This window comes from Chroicocephalus ridibundus, chromosome 7 (genome assembly GCF_963924245.1).
Source record: "Chroicocephalus ridibundus chromosome 7, bChrRid1.1, whole genome shotgun sequence".
Taxonomy (NCBI): Eukaryota; Metazoa; Chordata; class Aves; order Charadriiformes; family Laridae; genus Chroicocephalus; species Chroicocephalus ridibundus.
In genome coordinates, this window is record NC_086290.1 from 667,846 (window position 1) to 689,787 (window position 21,942).

Consider the following 21,942-nt stretch of genomic DNA (forward strand, 5'->3'; position numbering starts at 1 on the left):
TTGGGAGTCTGTATGAGAGACTCAGTTTTTCTCCCAATAGGGCTGTTTTGGAAGGTACATGTGGGAAATTTGGATAAAAGCAGAAACCTATAAAGCTCTGGAAGCTGATGCGTAGCTTTTTCCAGTTTTAATCTGTCTCTCTTCTTTGTATGGCAAGCTGAAGTTCCAGATGTTGTTTTGGCTTGGAGATAGTGAGTGAGGGAAAAATAAGCATTCTTAATGTTAACAGAGTCAGACTGGCTGGTTCTGTACTGACAGGCAAATGGAGAGATAAAAACTCCATTAATGGTGCAGGCGCTGCCTAAGTAGCCAATAAAACAATGCCGTCTTCACTGGAAATAAGTCCCGGATTGGCAATGATCAGTGCCAACTGCAAGAGGAGACAGCTGCAGAGGCTGACAAGTATTAAAGTAAAACTAAACATTAACTTACTTGGAGAGCAGTGGTGTTTTGTTCGGGTGTGCAATCCACCCCCCCATTTTTTTTTCCTTCAGTTAAAAGTGAGTTCTTATCCCCCTTTCTTCTCCCCTACCGTCTTAGAGTCCTGCTTGCTTACCTTCAGTAGCTGACGGTGGATGTTGCGGGGGAAAGCTGGGGTGCAGGGGGGTCAGGGAAACGTGCTGTCAGGGGCAGATGGCGTTTTGGCTCTTAACTGCAGCAGAGTGTTGTCTTGGACCACCAGTGTGGGTTTTGAAGCTCATGCCCCTGATGAGCTCCATTTACTGCGAGTCCAGAGCAGTTTGGGCATGTATGTGCTGGATTCCTTCTGGAGGAAGCCAAGCTGGTGTTTCTGGCATGGATCAAATGTGCTCCAGCGCAGAATGTGGGCGGAAAGGTCTCGGCCTCTTTGGGACAGCTTTGAGCCACGTGTGGTAGTGGCAGCTTCCGGAAAACGGACCAGGCTAAATCCACTCTGAAGTAAAACTGCTGAAATTCTTGTTAGGAGTATATATGGTGGCTGGGATGCAATTTCCTGTTCTAGCCTATAGGCTATATGTATAATAGTCTATCCATTTTCCATGTTACGTTATATTAAATATATAAATATGCTGTGTCCTGTGTCTATTCCTGACCTGTTTCTCCTGTCACGCTTATTTCTAAACTGTATGAGCAGTTTATTTTTAAATGATCGCTGCAGTTCTGCTTATTTCCTCCTTAATATTTTTTTCTTCTTTTTGCTTTTTCCATTGTCGAGACTAGGAAATTGCGGTCTCTGGCCAGTGGCCTGCTTCCCCCATTGCCTGTCCATGCCAGTGTGGTGTCGTTGTCCTTCAGGGTTATTTGACCTCGATGAGCAATTCTTGTAAGAATGCTCAGTTCACTTGTCTTGTTTAATGCTGTGAAGCTAAAAGTTAATAGTGCTGACAGTAACCTGTTGAAGTTACAGAGGAGCCAAGCTGGTACAGCTCTTCTGCTACCTGAAGCCTTGTCTGTTTGCTGCTTGGAATTGCCATAAGCTTGTCCATTTCAGTTGGTGTAATTTATTGAAACAAGGGTTTGGCTTTGTGTTTTGGGTGGGTGAAATGGAACTGGTGCACGTTGGTGTAACAGAGTAAGAGATACTTGAAGCCTGTACAGTCTTAGCCAGTTGGATGTGCATATTAATGTAGGTTAGGATTGTCACTATTTAACCCTTTTTTGCCACAGAGGAGGGAGTACTTGCCTGGAGCCGGCTGGCTGACCAGCTGTGGTTGTGTGAGCATTGCCTGGCACCCCAGAAACACCAGCCTTAGAAATCCTACAGGACTGGGCTGTAGGAAAAGCTTCAGAATAAATGGACTGCTGCACATGTTTGCTGGAGGAAGACATGGAAAGAAAATCTGGGTGTAGGAGACTCCTGCTGCCTACCTTTGTACTGCTCTGCATTCCTTCCCTCAGCTGCCCGGAGGCAGCAGTGGGGTGTCTTGCTCATGTGGTTCATGATTCAAGCCAAGCCCAGATGTTTTCATGCCCAGTCTGGCCTATTTTCTGAGAATAATTTTGGATGCCTCAGTCCATTTTATTGTGGTTTCCTTAGCGTCTAGTCCAGCTGAAGCTAAGATGATTCCTGGCCTAATTGAATGCTCACAGGCAACAAGGCAGCTCCTGCTTTATCTCTGCAACCACGTTCCTGCTCACTTCAGAGTGCTTGGAATTACATCCACACTGGTGAGAACCTGAGGTGGTTTTCTGCTGCTGTTTGTCTTTGAGGGGAAAGTTTTGCAGCACGAAACTCAGAAGAGTCTATCTTGTGGCTAGGCAATAGGTGAAAACTCGACAGATTCCTGTGGAGGTAGATCTCGCCTTGCTGACTGATCTGGCTTTCTGTTTCCACTGAGGAGTAATAAGGACATGGAGACCTTTTGATGCTGGCTGTTGGACTTTTTAATCAGTATTGTTATCTGTGCTGTCAGGTTGATGACAACAACTACCCAGGGCATCCAAAATGTGGGTTTTTTGTGCCTCTCACAATGCTTTTTACCCCTTTTGTAGGAACACTTTGTATAAAAGGTTATTTGTGGGAAGTATATTCACTCCTGTAACTTGTGTATTCTCATCTCAAAGGAAAATGGCTTTATGCCAAATACCTCCTGACATTGAAAAAAAAGTGGTCACCTACAAGTATGAACAAGTGCTGTCTTGTCTTGTGTCCTGTTCAGGATGGTCTCTTGCTCCATCACTTCCCATTAGTGAGGAGGGTTGTTGACCCAAAGCATATTTGGGCACTTCCTTTTTCAGACACAGCTGGTGAAAGTTATCTTTGACTTGTTGTCTTCAGTCTTCTATATTAATGATCATGGCTGGATCCTCTCTGTGGAGATGATGAACCCTGGAAATCGCCAGTGGATGTATGCCATAAACTCACTTTAATCCGGAGGGTATGGTTTAATTTCTATGTGATCGTAGACGAGTTGCTCTTAGGCAGTCCTGCATACAGAGATCCAAAGCTAGGCTTGTCTGGAAAGAGAATTTTAGCTTGCATTTTACTTCATGTTTGCAGCTAGGAGTATGTTCGAGGTCAGCCACGGTAATTTAGCTGTTAAATAGTAATTTGATTGATTGCTTTTGGCATCTGTAACAGCAATTAAAACAGAAGTCTGGGTAAATACATGGAACAGTTTTCTGAAGATACACAAGTACAGTCAGGTTTGGCAAGGCCATGTGAGATGCGTGAATTTGAAAGCTTACAGATAAATAGGTGGAACCTTATAACAACTCTGGAAAGAAGTGTCATAATTGTGTATATTTGGAATAGATTTGACAAAGGGAGAGGTGACAAGATACTCGATGATTAGACCAAGGGTTGCACAGTGTGGCAATGATGAACGTCAGTTGTGCTGCGAAAGGGTAGTTCTGCTACCGGGAGGGACACAGAGGTCTGCAGTGGGATCAAGATAGACACAACCAAAACAGCGACTAAGGAATGTCAGGACACAGTAATTTGGAAAGAAAAAGGTAAAGCTGTGATGTGAACAGCAGCACAAGTAATGCCGAGGTTAATGTCGCTGGTGGGGCAATGCAGAAATATCATTGGAGAAGTCTAGGAGGGAGAAAAGCCCAACTGTTTTGTACCTCACTAGCTCCTTAAGCTCTGCTCTGAGTTATGTTCACCTGGAAGCGGTCAGTGACCTCCTGATGTTTTGTTTCTAGATCTAATGAGGTTCTGTTTGCCCCTGTGGGGCAGTGTCCAATTTGCATTATGTCAGCAGCAGAAGAAAGATAGTGGACCACCATGCCTGTAATATAACTTGGTTTGTCTGTACTTTGTATTTAAGAACAAAATAATATGGCTCTGGCCTGTCCAAACAGGCAAGACCAAATTGTAGAGCAATATTGTTAAAATTCTGTGGTGGTGTAATATAATCTCTGAAGAATTTTACTTTCTCGTGCAGCAGGGTGTTCCCTTCTTTTCTGGATTGCTAATTGCATTCAGCTTTTTGGATTCCAAAGTAATAGTTAATGAAAGAATCTGATGAAATGAAAGGCTGTTCAGCGACACGTGCCTATGGAGTGTTAGGAACTTCTGTTCTCAGTCTGATTGTTCTAAAAATATGTTGCTAATTTGTATTTGGCTTCCTTTGGCTGGCTGATGCTTGGGAGCAGTTCAGCTTTAAGCAGTGGGCAAAATGAATACCTGGCTTTTTCCTGTCCCTTAACCTTTCCGACTTTGTAGCAGCCCATCACCCCTGGAGAATGCTGTTCTAATCCCAGTGTAACTGGGGCATGCTGGGCTGGCGGTGGGAAGCCGACTCTCCACTCCATGCAGCCGCCCTGTGCGGCCCCTCTGCACCCCTCGCTCCTGCTCCTCCAGGTAGATTGGGTGGCTTTATTGTGATGAGCGTCTGTGTATTTGCTGGGTCATGCTACAGTTATTTTATTCTGCCAATGCAATGACACGGATTAAAAAAAACAAACCCCAAACAAAAAAAGAACTAATTTTCATCAAAATACTACAAGTTGTATTCTGGTTAGGATGCTTGGACTCAGGGATGTAAATAGAGTATTCTTCCAGTAATGACCCTGTGAAAATAATCGTAGAGGTTCAGATTTACCCAGGCAGGCAAAATTCCGCTGGGATTAGTGATGTCCAAATGAGGGTCGACACCGGTGGTGAAATTCCGAGGCTGACCTGGAGAGTCCTGCGGCAGTGAGGGAGCTTCCAGCAGCTCCTTCAGCTCCTCACTGGGCTTGATGGGAGGGATCTGGCCTGATGACATCAGAGCCTGAAAATAAAAAGCATTCACACCTCTGAAGGTCCCTGCATATGTGAAAACACAGAACTAGACTGTAGTGAGAGGCTGCTTAATCAATACATTTGTAAGAACTAGACTGCATTTTTATCTTTCAGCAGGGTTTGCCAGAGTGAGAGATGGTCTTTCAATGCTGTTCAAGTCATATAATGAGACCCTAGCTTCTGTACTAAAAGAAAAAAAAACACCAAAACACGCAAAAACAACCCAGGGCGAAGAAATGAGTATTTAAAATTTGTTAAATAAAATCCAGGGGAAAACCAGAAAAAAATTGTACTTTTTTGAGGAAAAATTTTATGACTTTTGTTGATGAGACTGAAGATAAAGATTTGTTTTCAGAAAGATATGTCTTGTGTTGGCTGAAGTGTTCTGCGAGAAACTTTTAACAGGCAATCTATGTAATATTTAAATAGTTAATAAAAAGCATTTAAAAATCCTGATCTTAGATTAATAGTCATTGATCTCATTTAGACCATAACTTCATCCATCTCACTTTTTTCTGATAATAATGCAATTCTCTGGCAGAAAGAAAACAAACTGTAGGACAGGGCCACGTGGGGATATTCGGTATCTCAGTAGTGTACACAAACCATGACACAGCCTTGGACTTCTGTAGGGCTGGAGGTAGGGGCGGCGGTTTCGATCCCTGCTTTCAGTCCACTGTGATGGTGTAACGTGTTTGACCATCTGGGAAAACTGTCACCCCGTCCCGCAGGCCTTCCGAAACTTTCCTGAGGTTGATTGGGGTATTTAGGTTTTCAAGAGCAAAATATTATTTGGGGACATCCCAGCTGTTTCTCTTACGTGGTCTCACGAAGTGGCCAGGACCAGCCTGCCAGGAGTGCTCTTTGCTGACCCGAGCCTGTATTAGCAGAGGGAGCTGGCAATTGCTTGATGAAAGGAAAGTGAGTAAGAAAACCAGGAGCTTTGTTTTACACTGAAAACAAAACAAAACAGCGTGGTGGAGTGTTCTGATGAAAGTATTTCTTTACTTGGCAGATTGTTAGGATTCTGCTTCCAAAGGTATATTTTATTTGGAGAGCTGGGGGGGCAATTGTTAAGACCCTGCTGTCTGTGTTGCTAATTCTGTTGTAGGGACTGATGATGTGTTTTCACTGTGACTTTTTTGTTTGTTTGTTTGGGATTTTTTTGTTTTATTTTTTTAAAAATCAACCTAAGATTTTGCTGCTAATGAAGGGACGCCCGTCTCTGTGATCAGCTGTGTTCCCACCACCTCTCCTCTGCTGGCGCTGGCGAGGTTGCGCCGCTGGCTGAGCCTCACATGTGTGGTCGCAGTGAGGACCGAGCAGTGTGTGGTGTGATCGGTGGCCTGATGCGGCTCACCCCGTGGCCTTGCTGTGCCCCAGCCAAGAGGAGGGGTGAGTGCCCGCCCAGAGTGATGGCAGTCAGCTGGGGACACGCTTGGACAGCCAGTTTTGGCACTGCTGTGTCTTAGATTGGTCCCAACTGGTTGTGAAACCATACCCTAATAAAACCTGACTGATTCTGTGTCTGATTGTGTGCCCTTTTGGTGCAGATATGAATTAAGCTCAGTGTTTCTGCCCGTACTTCTTGTTTTCATCACCTGTCAGGACAGACGTGCCCAGGATGTGATATAAGCAGTGTTTGATAGGCAGCTTTGAAACACATGAAGTGTGCTCCTCCCTGAACTCCTTCGTCACATACTGCACAGATAAAATCTTTAATAAATAAAGTATTGCTAGCTGGATGAAAGCAGGCCGAGTCTCAAAGAGGTAGGCTTTGAGTAAGTTAAAAAGTAAGTAGAGTAAGTTAAAAAGTAAGTAGCTGTTACTATGTGTATACTGGATTCGTGTTTTCTTTTTCCTAAAGAAGGCAGAAACGGCTTTTACAGGCAGTTTCTGATAATGTGGCAGTTGAAAATATTTGTGTTTCGGTCTTATTCACAGCTGGTGGGTAAATCCGGGTTTTCAGTTTAGATTAGGGGGAGTTTCAGTCTTCATTGGAAGTTCTGTGCTAAGATCTGACTGCAGATACTGGGCTTCCGAGAGAGGACAATTCTAGGGGAAGAAGTACTGTGTCTTGCAGCAGGATCTGAAAGGGGATTTTGGGTGCCTCTTATGCCCAAGGCCCCAGCGCAAATTAAGTCAACAGGTGTTAATGGAAATTGTCTCCACTTCGTGTGGGCTCTTAGAATGGCCTTAAAGTGAGTGGTACCCAAGGTTGTCTACAGCCCTGAATTGTATCTAATGGGGAAAAAGCCCAAGAACCTGTGTTTCAGCTGTGCAGTGGAGCTGTTTTCATGGCAACTACAGGAGGCAGGGTTCCCCTCTGATAGGAACTGTCTGTGTGCCATGCATAATAGCTGTGAGCAATAAAATGTATGTACTATAATAAAATAACATCTTTGTTTATATGTGAAATATGTGAGAAGCCACATAATTCATGTATATCTAACAGTATTTTGAACTGATACGTACTCGATGCCCCAGGCACATACATTGTAAGATGAAGCTGGTGCATGCTTGACTGTCTCGTGAAACTGCTTACAAATTCATATCTGTTAATTTGCCCATATAAACGAAACCATGTGTAGTCGGTTCTTTGCACATGTGGAATCGCATACCTAACTTTCAAGATGCTCACAATGATGACACGATCAGTGAACCATACGCAGTAACTTAGTGAGTGAGGGTGTTTAGGGGATGTTGCTATATGCAGGCTCTGCAGACGAAAGCTGTTCCAGGGTGCAGTGTTAATCCTTGATAGGTGCCTCCTGGTGAATTTATTTACCTTGCAAAGCAATAAATGGTATGGAAAGATACGCATGTGGCTTCAAAGGCACCAGGAAGTTGCAATATATATTGGGGTTTTCAGATCAATTTAGAAATGTCTGTGCTTACTTCATCATTTGAGTAAGCTATCCGCCGTTGGGTTGCCCAGGACACCCGTATTGATGCAATACCTACACACAACCCGAATTTTACGCTTGAGCTTTCTAATGACAAGCCTCTTGGGTCTCCTTCAACCACACGGAGAAGTTCTGCTGCCCACATACAAGGTGGTGAGTCCACCTGCTCACCATCTGACCTGCATGGGGACTTACCATTAGTTTTGGTCTCTTTTGTGTCCTTTGTGCATCCTGGGCCTCCAGCTGCTCTGCTGGTTCCCCGGGGGCTGCCCCTGCTCTGGGCACTGGACCCTGCCTCCCCCTGCGTTAAAGGAGAGGCCGCGTGTGTGTGACCGTGCCTTCCCTGGCCCGCTCGGCATGGGCTGGTGCTGCTTCTGGGTCACGGCTTTGCCTAGGTAAGGGTTTTTCTCTCTTGGATACATGGTTGTGTTGTCCCTCTGTGGCGTCATGTGTCTGTCCCCCACCCTGACATTGTGAATGTTCCTTATTTGTTGTCCCATGCAACGCCATCTCTGCAGTTGGCGTGTCAGCTGGAGCCTTTGGGTGACAGCACAAGCAATAAATGCATTCTTACTTGCATACGTCAGGAGGGAGACCAAACAGGATTTTATTTCTGTAAGTGATTTTATTCCTGAACTTACCTCTTCCCTTGCTTTTAAGAACCGAGGGAGTGGCTCGTCAGGATCATGTTCAGAGCTATCAAGCTCATAAGGGGTAACTTTCATGATATTTTACATTGTATAGATTGTTTTCCTCCTGGTGGTTTTATTCTTATTCAGCAGTGTGGTGACTTTGCATTGTATGTGAGGAGCATAGGAGAACCAGTATCTTGCTCGTTTCACTCTCTCTGTGGTCGTTTGAATCTGAGACATTCAGCCTTTCAGGGTGCCAGTCTCTTGCAGATTTCCTTGAGCTGAAGCGTGTTGATGTGTGCCTTGTGTACTTGGAGGAGGATGCCAAATGGGGCTTGTGGCTGGCTTCCATCTTGCTCAGTTCTGGCAATAAGGTTTAGACTTTAAGAAAGGAATACCCAAGGTTGCTGTTCTCTGACGTTAGGAATGCCTTTGTGTGTGCTGTTCTGAGGTCGTTAGTTAGTTATTGTGAGTTTCAATTAAAAAAAAAAAAGCAAGCTGTGAATTATTGCTTTTAAATGCATATCTTTCCTCCTAAAGACACAGCTGTTGATGAATCTAGCTTGTGTGTGGCTACTGTGGATGGCAGAATTACAATCCAGTACTATGGATGTTTTCTTTTGATAGAAATCTGGTGAGGTACATGCAAAATATGTACAGCCCTTGGGCTCTTGGCAGGCTGCCACCAGGACTGTCAGTGATAGTGTGGGTGCTTCTGATCTCATCAGAAAAGTCTGAATTCCTCTAATGGTTCGTGTTCCCATGTCTGTGTCATATTGAGATGAAGTGTAATCTTAAATTTCTCCACTAATTGGGCTCACTCTTTTGTCTGGCGCAGTCTTTGCCCTGTGTCAGGGTGGTGGCATTAGAGAGCAAATGCAGTTTCCCAGCAGCCTGCGCTGGTGCCAGTGTGGTGGTTCATGTCTCCTTGTTCTTCTCTCCCCTGCAGCCTCTTGCAGCAGCGACCTCGGCAGTCCCAGCTGGCCATCTGAGGTCTCCCTCACCCCATGTTGCTTCTGGGCCTAAGGGAATGATTTGGCAGGAGACAAATAGTTTTCTTGGGAAGAAAATAGAAAGCAATTTAGATTTGCTGTGGAAGTGGAAAAGGCATTGGGGTTTTCAGGGTAGGTTGTTTAAAGGGGACTTGATGAATACAAAGAGTAAGAATTCTATCAATTCTTGAAATGTAAGAAATCTATCAATTCTTTTATCTAAAACAATTAGTTGTGCATCTGTATGTTAAGTTGGGTATTCTAACCAAGTAGTATATCTGCCATGTGATATGCTTACTAGTGTTCATTTAGGCTTCTGAAAACTGTTTAATTGATTCCTCCTTCGGAATCTAAAGCTGGCTTCCGAGTAGAACCCAGCGCTGGAGCTGGGTTCACTTTGTCATCTGCGCTTCACAATGGGTTTGTTTGGAAATCTGTTAGCTGCCACTTTAAAAGAGACTTTTCCATCATGACCTATAGTAAGTTACAGGGTTTCTAATTATATGCTTTTGAAGGAAAAAGTTAAACCCAAATGATCTTCTCCGTGTACCTGGATGAAATGCACGACGAGTACTCTGTCCCCAGCCGGGTGGTGGGTGCGTGAAGAGAGCCTTGGGGTGCTGGGCTCCCAATGCCCTCTGGTGGCTGCTGCAGCCGGGAGAGCTCTCCTGCAGCACGCCTTCCCGACCTGCGCTCCAGCAGTGGAGAAGATTGATAGGTCTAGAAAGGAAAATGCATTTTGTCTTATTTGCTGGTTGCTTTCTAGTTCCTCTTTCTTTATCTGGATTAAAGTCCTCCTCTTTGTAAAAAGTTCTTGTGAATTCCAACACTAGATAGTAACTGGATATCTTGTGGATCTCTCAATGCATAGCAACTTGCTATACAGTTTCATTAAAGTGTTTTGCTCTTTACAGTGAAACTTGTATCTTCCTTCTCTCTAAACAAGTAGTAAGTGGAATACATGTGCTTGCTGATGTCACTAGAACCAGATTTTGTTCTTATGTATTATTAATTGCTTTTAAAAAGAAGTAATTTTTTTTTTAAGCACTGGAAACAGGACTTTTAAACTCATCCCCTGCTGTGTCTGCAGTTTGCAACTGGGATAACCTGAAAGGGAGCAAAATCCTGGCTGCAGTGTTGCGTGTGGTTTTTGTGCGTTCACTTGGGAGGGTGCTGTGGGAATGCAGGTGACTGTATAAACCAGCACAGGGTTTTGGAGCTGCAGGCTGGCGTGGCTCCATCCTGCCCCAAGGCCTGCGGTGGCCCTGAGCAGGGCCGGTGCCCAGTGGGAGCCCAGCGAGGGGCTCCCCAGCCCCGCAACTGCCTGGCAGCCGCCGGGCTCTCCAGGGTTATTTTTAACTGCTGGTTTCACAGGCACGCAGCAGAGATGGCGTACCCTGGGCAGAATGGCAACCGGCAAGGGACTGTTGACACCGCTGCCGAGGCTCTGGCAGGACCTCAGCTGTCGAAGCGGTGTGTTGGCTGGCGCTGGGTGATAGTGTGAGCTGGAGCAGACCTCACTTCATCCCACCTGAAGTGTCCCCTGCCCCTAGAGCTTGACATGGTTTTAACATAGTGCAGTTTTATTTGGCATTTGTAATTTTTAGAGTGGATGCACTTGCTCTCAAATAGTTTTTGAAGGAAACGGTCAGAGGCTCCATCCCAACTCCTTCCCTCCTCCCGTCTCCCAGCCCCAGTGGAGGTGGTATAACTGGGCTGTGCAGGCAGCTTGCCAGAGCCTGAGAGCCTTACGAAGTCTGCACATACATGGCACAGGCTTTTAGTTGGTGATAAGTACACACAGGGTGGGTTTTTTGTGGTCCGTTTTAAGTACGCACAGCACTTCTCAGCAAAAGCAGACAAGATATTATTTGAGGCTTTTGGGAAAATGACTGTCTGCAGGAACAAAGTTTCACAGAAGCAGAGTTTAAATTCTTAGTATTTGGCTTTTCTCTTTGAGAAGACCATGCATGCTGTGAAATGCATAAAGTCTGTTAACAGTCTGATTTTGTTGTTGTTTGCATTTGTAATAGGAAAAGTCTATTCATAAATGTAACCCTACCAAAGAGGCTCACACAAATAATTGCTTGCCGACACAGGGATGCATGTGGGTCGTTCATCAGGCCTTTCATCAGGCACTGGGCAAGCTGTTCCTGGCCTGTGGCACCAGGACCCAGGCTGGAGCAGCCTGCGACACAGCTCCTGCCCATCCCTGTGGCACTGGCCACTGGGTCCCTGCAGGTGGCCACACTTTGGTGTGTGCACCTCTGCTGCAGCTGGGGAGCAGGGGACAGATGCCAACCTGGCTTGTGTTAGGTGCTTAAATACATTTAACAATTTCAGGTGCGTTACTCAATGAAGCCATCCTTGGGCTTTGTTGAAGTGGAAATCTGAACAATGTTTTGGATGGGGGATCAAGAATGACTCTTACCGTAGTTTTGTGGCTTTTTTCCTTATTTGATCCCTTTGGTAAGGACTGGTGAAAATCCTTGTACTTGTTGATGGACCGCCATCTGTCTCAGCCTGTGCTGGCTTTGGCCTGCAGCGCAGACATTGACTGGGAACGTGGGGGTGTGTGGAATCGGAGGGTGGGGAACTGACTTTAGCACCCCGAGTGTGTTACAGCGCTCTGTCTTGAGATGGGAAGTAGTCACCACGGGCTAGCTCCCATGGGAGGCGGTTTGCCTCTTCGGGGGGGTGCAGTTTGCATTTCCTTCCTCCTCCCCCCTCTGAGAAAGACAGGGCAGGGGCATGTGTGTATATCTGTATTTATTTACTTTTTAGGGAATTGAAATCAACTGTTTGAAAAGAAAACAAATAGATACATGCAACTTGCAGAGTCTTGCTGGTTTCCATAGTGATGTCTGCTTCCTGCATTTCAAATTCCTCCGCTCCAGCCAGCTCAGGTTTGTTGCACGGAACCTCCTTTGCTGGCAGAGCTGCCCCGAAGCCCTTGCAGGCCCCTCTGGCCCTCTGCCTGCCTGGCCAGTGGGACAGGAGGGAGGGCTGGCCCGGCTGGGACTGGGGGTGGCAGGGAGGAGGGAAGCCACCCTGCCGAGGGGAGGCTGCGGCATGTGTGGGTCTCCGGCTATCGTGATGGCTCCCCGCCAGCAGAAAACAGCCCTTGCCGCTTTTTCATCAGGCATGGAGGATGCAACCATGAATTAGATCTGTAGAAAACCCGGCAACCGCTCTGAGTGTTGGCAGCATGCAACTGTTTAAGGTCTTAACCCACTCTATGTTGTTAAATGCACTTTTTGTCTTGTAAAGCCCTTTTTCCTTGTGCTGGGTGTCCCCGCTGCTGGGGGCTCCCTGTGCTGCCAGGCTGCCTGTCCCTGTTCCCCTCCGGGGTGGCTGGCTTGCCTGCCTCCCCTGTGCCCGCGGGCCGGCATCACTAAAATCAAAATTTTCTGCCTCTGCTCTTTGAACCATCGGCGTGTTGAAAGAAAAAGGGCACGTCTCCTGAGTCACCTTTGTCTGGGCTTGCAGAGCTACGCGGGTGCAATGCCGAGGAAAGCGCTGGTGTGAGCCACTCAGCCGCAGGAAGGGCGCGGGGGGGCTGAGGGGGACGGGATCACTCTCCTGTCGTGCAGCCACCCCCTTTGGAGCGAGGGACCCCCCTGAGCTGATCCGGGGCGCTGAGCTAATCATTCCCTGGGACAGAGTGCTTCTGCTTTAAACTTCCTATAGTGGAGTGCTCAATGATCATGCTATGTATAACTTCATTTCATCGTGTTTCCAGCATAATTGTTGAAGGTTAAATACTGGCAGGCATGAAGAATGCATTGGTGTGTATCAAGAAAGAGGAAGGCAAAGTTACTTGGTGAATGGATGTTTGAAAGTGAGAGTTTCACTCCTGGGGGTTAAGTGGTGAGCGCTGCCTGATCCTTTCTGCAAGGACAAAAACTCTGAATACTTGGGTTCAGAAATTTTTTTGATCGTTTTAACTGATGATGAAGTAATTACTGAAATGTTTCTTATATTCTGCAAAACAAATCCGTGTCAGGGAATAAATATAGAAGTAAATGGCTTGGCTTTCGCCACCAAGCACTTAAGCAGTCTGCTAATGATTTGAAAAGGCAGCAACAAAAGGTACCTGAAAGAAAGATGGCAATATCAAACGTATTTTCCAGTTTCATCTGCTTCACTAGAATTAAATCTGGAAAATGAAGACAAATACTTACACGTAAGAAGAATGGTAATGACTCAGTGCCTTGGTCAAGGAGAGTAACTTTATTTTGCATGTACTGCTTGCCGCTGCTTTTGACTGAAATTTTATGGCTGTGATTAGGCCAGAGTCTCTGTGGGAACCAAGTAGCGCAGGACAGACGAGCCCTTCGAATCATCCAGTCCTGCTTGTTGGGCTCAATCCCAGTGAAGACTGATTGCAGTTAATCTCTATTCCTTGGTAATAGTGATCGTTTAAATGCAGAGTTTAAGAAGCTGCAGAACAGTTTCTTTCAGAAGCCTGTTAAATAATTCTCATTTCACAGTAAAAAGTTGAGCTTTTATTTTCTTGTAAAGACCCGGTATCCTGGAAAAGATTTGAAATGCACACGAGAATTCACTCGATTAGTTATTGTTTCAGAGGGAGCACATGCCTCTACTGATATGCTGGGAACACTCTGGGTTTTCACACTAGATGTAGTTACCGTCTTCAACAGCAGGGAAGTGAAGCTGGGCCACTGAAAGGAAAACCTTTGGGAAAGCAGCTTAAAGTGGGAAATCACTCGTCTGAAAGTGGTGTTTCCCTTATATACGTCTTGCTCTTTTTCTCGCCATCTAGCAATGGCTTCTGCTGGTTAAAAAAAAAAAGATATTCAGAGTTTTCTGGTTGAGATCTTTTGTGTTTCCCCTCAAAGTCCAAATAATACACAGTTTTACAGACCTTATTTTCAGTTCACAGTAATTTAACTTCTTAATACCTGGTTGAAAGAACATATGTTCTATTTTACATGCCTACTTGGTACTGAAGGGATTCATGTTTTCTACTAGCATGCTTCTATATATGCACTGTAGTTGCACGTGATGTTTTCGTGACTCTTAAAAAAAGTTTTAAGAAATTGCAGTAAATGAATTTTATAAATGAAGGAAATGACTTGGGAAACAAGACACAGTAAAAAGGAGACCAATCAACTTTCGTGGTTCTGTGTTTTTTATAAGGAATTGATCAAAGATGTTGCTAAACACGGATGTTGTGGTGGCTACACTTTAAGAGAGCGGTGAAAGGGTGCACAGCTCTCATGTCTCTTCTCTTTCCGCAGCTCTACGATGGCAGATGGAGTTATGCTTCTTCCTGTGCTGATGATGATGGCGTTTCCCTCCCCGAGCTGGCAAGGTGAGTGTGTGTGGTGGGGCCGTAGCTGCTGCTGGAGGAGCTGGGCTCCAGCGCCAGCTCCATGGCCACGCTCTCCTCCCCAGCCGGCAGTGTGGGCATGCTCCTCTCGGGAACGAGAGGTTTGCTGTTCCATTTAAGTTGCTTCAAAGGATATTTGTTGTCTGTTTATGTATAGAATTTATAGCACGTGTGATTGGCATAGCTCTTGCCAGGGCTTGGGGAGGGAAATGGGAAGCCTTATTGGAATGGCAAATGATTGAGCTGTGTAATGAGCAGGTCTTTCTAGCCCATGGGCTGAGGGGCAGTTGTGTCGCTTGCATTCTTAAAAGCGAATTTTTATTTTTTTTTCTCTGGGAAGGCTTTTTGGTGTGTTTAGTGTGATGTTTGATAACTTTCTGTGATTGCTCCAGTAAGGTCTTCGGCTACAGAAGGTGACTTTTTCATAGATTGTTTATGTGGTTGTGTGCACACAAAGGTTTTGTGACATGCAGCACATTTAAGATTTGCCTCAGCAAAGTGTCAGAAAGGTATTTTCACTGCTATGGAGAGGCAGGAATGGTTCATTTGAAGGTCTTCTGGATGTTTTGGGAGATGACCTCCTGAAAGATGCGTCCTTGCTACTTCGCAAAACAGCCTTCTAAAAATGTTGAATAAAAGTTTTCTGCGAGTAACTTAGTTTTCTCAATTTTAAATGACTCACGAGGTGTATCTAGTGTTTGTTATGGCAGATCTATGTTCTTTTGTATTTATCATGTGAAATCTCTTTCTGAACTACTCTGCTGAAGTGCACTTATTTTCGAAGGTTGATGCGAATAATAAAAGGCAGAGTACACTAAATGGAATGTTAGAGTGGATGGTGGAAGGTGAAGATTAAAAAAGCTTGGAGGTCTAGTGGCTGACTTTAGTTATGTCTATGAATAGGTAATTGAGACAAAATTTAAAAAGGGAGGAACATTAGACGAATGTTTGTGGAAGTACATTAAACAGCTAATGTTATTGAAGTATCTTGAAATAAGGTTTGGTAGCAGTTATCACACTGTACCTTCTTATTAATCTTGAAGTGCAGTTGTCTGCTTCTCAAAAATGTTTTTTTCAGCTTTTAGAGATGCTTATGTTAAAAATCTTAAAGTTAAACCACCTGTCTTTCACATCCTTAACCTGAAGAGCAGCAGCTGGAGAAGGGACACACATGGGGAAGATGCATGTTAAGGTCTGAGGTTCTGGTTAATTTCTCTCGTACGATGTGTGGAATCGGATGCCTGCGCTCCCTGCATCGTGCAGCCTGTGGAGCCGCGTTACCAGCCCACCCTGCCCTTCTGGAGCTGCCCTGCAGGTGTTCAGATCGTAGGGGTTCAACCTGACTCTGCTTAAAAAAAAGGAAAGTAGGTTCTAGGGCTTAAACATTATCTTTTTGTTGAAAAGATGCCAATAAGTGAGCAGCAAGAGAAGAGTGACTAAATCCATGTGAAGAGGTTTCCCTTCTTTTCCCGTCTGTCCGTGATACTGAGCCTGGAGGTGCGGGGTGGTGCCTGCCCCGGGAGCAGAGGCAGCGCTGGACCGGAGGTGCTGCTGGAAGGGGCTTGGGACGGGGTTCGTGTAGGGGCGGGAGCATGTGCAGAGATGCGCAGATGTTGGCTGCTTGTGATCCCTCCGCCTGTGCCAGTGGGACAGCTACGAAGAACAGAGTTTCCTGTTCACACCGTGGAGCTGCTGTGCCGAGGGAGAGCTTGTCCAGTAACGCTTTTTAAAGAACCCTGTGTTGGGGCCTGCGTTTCTCTCACACGGTGATAGAGCTCCTGTGAAAGACTTTGTAGAAGAGACATGACAATCTTGCTTTGCTTTTCTTGTTTTATTCCTTCCCTTCTCTTCCCCTTGTACTTCCTACGGCGAGTTTTCTGTGGGCAATTACTTGTCTAACACATGTAAACAATACTGCTCTTCTTCCTTGTAATGTTTGCTAGTAGTAAGGCAGTTCTGGTTCCTTTGGAAATAGTTACCTACTTCCAAGCTGGTTACAGAGGAGTGTTCGGGGAGGCAGAAATACCTAGTGGACCCCTCAGCAAATTTTCCTTTATGTCTCTTCATCTAGGCTTTGGCTTCCTCACCGATCAAACACGTAGTAGCAACGGGAGAGCTCCCCGCTTTGTTCCTTGAGTGCCCAAGTGCTGCTTAGGAGCCAGCAGCTTGTGCCAGGGCTAAGGTGGGGGCCCAGCGGGGCAGCCCTGGCTTTGGAGTGTTTCCCAAGCGAGAGCGCGCCTTTGGAGATTCTCCGAGGGAATGGGAGCTGGTCCTGTGCTGCCTGCTAACAGGCCACGGGGGTGGGCCTGGTGCACCCTGACCAACATGCTTTCCATGTGCTTCTACGGAGACTTTTAAAAAGTTCATGTTCTGGGGGAGAACAGTTATTTTGTCTTTGCACAAAATAACAAAACAAAGGGTGCAAAGCCTTCTGAGTTCCCCCACCCCATGTATTTTATCACAGATCAGTCCATTTCCTTTCTCTGGGATTTGGACCAGGTTGGTGTTTTTTGCATTTTTGATGAGCGAAAAATCTCTGGGCATATCTTTAGGTAGCGTTCAGGGGCAGATACTGACTATTTCTGCATTGCCTCTTGCCTCTAGGCTTCAGAAGATGAGATTAAACATGACTTAAAAAAAAAAAAGGCAAACCATGACCCAACCCCAAAAAAATCAAACACCGTGTAGAATTCTAAATGCAGAAACACGTCTCTTCCCTACTTGAGTGTCTAGAAAACCCTTTTATTCTATAGGTTTACTGCAGTGTTTACTTCTGTGTTACATTTTTATTAGCCCCATAAAGTGGGAAAAGAGGCTTTTCTTCATTTCCCAAGAAGCTAAACCCTGACTAAAGCAGAACACTTTCTAAATAATGTAGTGCCTGTGTCTAAGAGCGTGAGGTTTTTCACTTGCTAGCAACAGCGCACAAATGCATGTCCTGATCCGGATGGCAGCGTTTGGAGCGCGGTACGTGGGATGCTGCTGATGCTCCTGCCCTCTCTAGTGATGGGGGAAGGTGTCGGGGCCGCGTGCTGCTCTGGCTGCCGTGGCTTCCCTGCCAGACACAGCCTGGGCCTGCGGACTGGGCAGGCTGGAGAGGGTCTTGTGTCACACCGTGGCTGGGCAGCGTTTGGGAGCTACTGAGACTGCACTGGCTCTGGGAACAGCCTGGCCCCTCTCTGGCGGCTGGGCTGGGGGAGGCTGCCCCTCTGCCCACCCTCGGAGCTTTCCCACAGACTGGCAGTGGCCATGGCACTGGTGCTTTTTCTGGTTTAGGGGGCCTTATAATATGGAGAACAATAACAAGGCTAAACAGCTGTTTCTTAGTGCTGGAAAATTCAAAGGGTTTTGTTAAATTGATAAATCCTGTACAAAATAAATTATTATAGGCTGCCCAGGGAAGTGGTTGGGTCACCATCCCTGGAGGTATTTAAAAGCCAGGCAGACATGGTGCTGAGGGACATGGCTTAGTGGTGAACTTCTTGCAAGTGTTAGGTTAATGGCTGGACTCAATGTTAAGGGTCTCTTCCAACCTAAACGATTCAGTGATTATTTTTATGGCTGCTGTATAATGCTTGTTACTGTCTGCATTGAGAAAGAGAAAATAAAACTCTGAATGGAGTAGACATCTCTACAAGATTATTATTTTCTGTTTCCCTGAAATGACTAAAAATTGTAAAGGGAAACTAACCACCAAAAAAGAGCTGTCTAATGTACAATTAAATGGACTCTAAAGAGATTTTAATTTTTCCAAGTCTGCTTTCCTTCATCTTTAGTTCATTACGATATGAAGACCCAGCAGATCCCACCTCATCCCCCAGGCCCAGTCATATAAAATGAAAAAGAATACCGCTGCCTTTAAATATTTTGGCCTTCAAGCACAAAGTCCTTTTCATCCTCCTAGAGATTTCAGTAGTTCTCTGAGATAAGCTTCCCCTGTGATTTGCAACCTTTCTGGCTTGATTTTGAGGTTTCCCACTGGAGAGCGGTGGTCCCGCTCAGCAGACAGCCCTGTTCCCAGCCCAGCAGCGAGCCAACAGCAGGGTAACAGCCCTGGTAGGGCTCCCAGTGCTCTCGGGCTGGGGAGCCAGATGCTGGTGGCCGCGAGGGCTGGCCCTGGCTCTGTGTGCCGAGGTTGGCCGATGACCGCAGTGTCTGTGCATGCCGAGTATGCGGCCGGGGAGGCGGGCGCCTGCCTGCCGTGCAGCTGGGGGCAGCTCCCGGGGGACCCCTCTGCCCGCTCCTTTGGAACTGAGTGCCTTGTGCTTCCCTGTGCTCTTCGCTGAAGAGCGATCGGCCAGATGGAATTGTTCCTCTTACACTCACGCTGTTATAAAGGCATGGCTCGGCGAGGGAGGGACTAGGTTGTGTCAGGCTTGTTTACCTCTGTCCACCCTTGGCAACTGGCTTTTTTTTCCAGCCTCATACTAAGAGGTCTTGCGGTGTCGTGTAGGTCATCCCTCCAAACACTCGCTCATGTGCGTGCACTAGGTGTGCATTATATCTGTGTAGTCAGATGTACTAGTCTTTATCTGCAAGGTGAAATCTAGGCCTGTGAGGAGCAGGGAGTTGGACTTGGTGATCCTTATGGGTCCCTCCCAACTTGAGATATCCTGTGACTCCATGAAGTTTTGAAAGGGAGGGTATGCAGTGGTGGTGCGTTGCTGCAAGGAGGTGATTTGATATTGTTAAACCCCTTCTTTAAATGGTATGTATGATTATAATTACATGTGTCTTTAGAAAGAAATTTGAGACTCTGACCGTATATGTTTTCACTTTTTAATGCTTTTTAAAATTACTTCAGTGTTTGCTGACCGTGTCACATAGTTAACATGGGCATTTTTTCAGGTCAAAGGCAGGTGAAGAAACTGTGTTGCAGCAGGGTCAATAAGAAAAGGTGGGCAAGTGCCTACTGTTTGAGCTGTTTTGATGGAAAATGAATCACTCCTCAAAGTGTGAAGAGATCGTCTCAAAATTAAGATGTGTTCCCAGAAACATATGTAGTGTATTGCTCCTTGGAGAAAAATTTGTTTTTTTCACAAACAGTTAACAATCTTTACAGTCCAGGAATTGGATATAAAATGTGAAATAAACCAGTATAGATTATTTCACACAAACACTTACCAAACTTCACATAGAAGTAAATAACTTGTCTTTGTTTCCTTGCTTCTGTACATTTCCATCATTGGCTGGTGTCCTCAGGGTGTCGCAGTCTGGTGTCCCGGGGGTTTGGGTGGGACGGCTGGGGCTGTGTCCCCGCGCACGAGCACCGCACACAGTGCAATGGTGCCTCTGCTGTCACCGCTAGGGTTCCACACCGCACCTCCCAGTTTGCTGACCAGAGTGCGGAGTGTCTTGGTTCCTCTTCTGTTGAAATACCTAGATAATTAGAATCAGCACTCTTAATTGTTGACTTTCGCAAGGTGAATAAGCAAACAAAATAAAGGAGCTTCAGTTTTGACACTTTCAACTTTCATAATAATGAACTAATCAACTAGTTAATGAGAAGTTAATGCAAATCTCTGTGTCTTTGTGTGTCAAGTCAAATTTTTTGTGTGTATGTGTGCAATACATACAGGCCAGAAGTGCAGCAATGAGTCTCTCTATTACGAAACAAAAATAAATGCAGTGAATGTGTTTAGGTAATGGAAGTATTTTTAAACTTGGCTTCTTGCCTGTGTGTGGTGCCCGACTGGTACATACCTAGCTGGCCTGACAGCCTGGAGCTGTGGTGGAGGAGGTACTTACCTCTGAGCCTGTGTGTTTGGGGGAGTTGATCTGCTTCAGCCATAACCTCTGGATTGGAGCTGGCCTGTGCGTTTGCTGGTCACGTCTGTCCCGCAGACTTGCCCAGCCCAGCCTCTGCTCTGGGTTCACTGTGTGTCAACAAAAAACTCTGCTTTGACAGCGCAGCCGGTTTTGCTTTGGGGACACATGGCAAGAATATCCAGCCCTTTGCAGCTGGCTCTGTGCTCGGGGAGGGTGCTTTGTGGGTGCAGTGTGGCCATTGGTTGTACGTGTTGAGGGGGGCATTGCCTCGGCGTCTGCGCTTGGGCTCCTGGCTGCAGTTCTGGCCCAGCCTGAACAGCCCTTCCTCTTTGGGTAAAGCTCCATTTATTTATTTATTTATTTATTAATTAATTAGTGTGGCACTGCGGGAGCATTAATGAGGGAAGGAAACCCAGCTGAGTCAAGAAAGGGGCAAAGTAACAGTCATAAAGGAGCGTCTCCATTTCCAAGCCAGGAGTTTCACACCAGAAACGCTTCATTTTTACAGCAGATAATTGATCTGTATTGGTCCGTGGACATGTGAGGAGCTGCAGCAGTTCACATGTATGTAATCAGTGTTGCTCTGTCTTCATGCCCTATTAAATGGAGCCCTTTGGGCTGGAGCAGTCTGTGCAAAAGACAGGTAGGATCTTTGGAGTCGCAATGCCTTAGTTCATGTGTAAGGGATGTCAGGTTTCCTCTGCAAGGGCTGATCAACTGCCCTGTGGCTCCTGGCCTGTTTTGGGGTTGCAGAGCTCCTTCAAGAGGTGGCACATGAGGGGAGGTGGTTTTCTGCTAGAATTGCTCTTCTGCCTTGCCTGAGGTTTGCTCAGACTTTGAAAGGTCCTTGGGTCAAGAGAAGAGGGAAGCGTTAGGCTGGATCGGACTGCAAGCCAGTTGGATTTTCCTTGTGGACTTGGGGTGGCTCTCGGATGGCAGGCCCGTTGTCCCACTCTGTGCAGCAGCTATTTCTGCTGTTACTGCGTAGCTGGAATGGCTGATCCTGCAGCCTGCACACCTCCGCGGCTCTGTCCTCACAGGCCAGTGTCTGTCACTGACAACAGGAACGTCTTGCTGACTGGGAGGCACTGAGATCCTCGCTGCTAAAGGGCCGTCCTTACCAAAGGTACGGGTCTGGGATTGTTTAGGCAGGTCCTGACCATGCCTTGGGAGGAAGTCCCTTGTTGGTCTCCAGTTTGGAATGCCGTCGGCAGTTCCAGCCAGAGGAACCGAGACTAAGGGCTTGTGTGTTACAATACAGTTGTGTTTTACTGCTGCTGTTGTGGGAGGAGAAGGAACAGAACTTCATTATAGGTATGTTTGACAGTTTGTGGTTTGCTTTTTCTTTTTTTCATTTTTAAACAAGTTCCATAAAATTAGCGAAGTTATTACTTGGTACATGTATGGCTGGGATTGTGTATACTGGTACTTGAGATCAATGTGACAGACACTGTCTGATTTGAGGATTCTTTCCCTAATTTAGTTTTTGTTAGTGGTTCAAAAATGGAAGATCATATTTGTGTATTTGTTCATTGTGGGGAGGGGAAGGAAACAAAGCAGAAAACAAACTGAG

The 21,942-nt window shown here is 46.0% G+C and overlaps 1 protein-coding gene across 2 annotated transcripts in view; it reads left to right on the top strand.

Moving 5' to 3' along the window:
• The window catches only part of ACVR1 (activin A receptor type 1), a 63,509-nt gene that overhangs the window by 18,076 nt on the left and 23,491 nt on the right, over window positions 1-21,942 (top strand). For both annotated transcript variants that reach the window (XM_063341574.1, XM_063341576.1), the window contains exon 2: window positions 14,509-14,582. In XM_063341574.1, coding sequence (XP_063197644.1) covers window positions 14,509-14,582 — 74 coding nt within the window. The remainder of the gene's footprint in view (window positions 1-14,508; window positions 14,583-21,942) is intronic.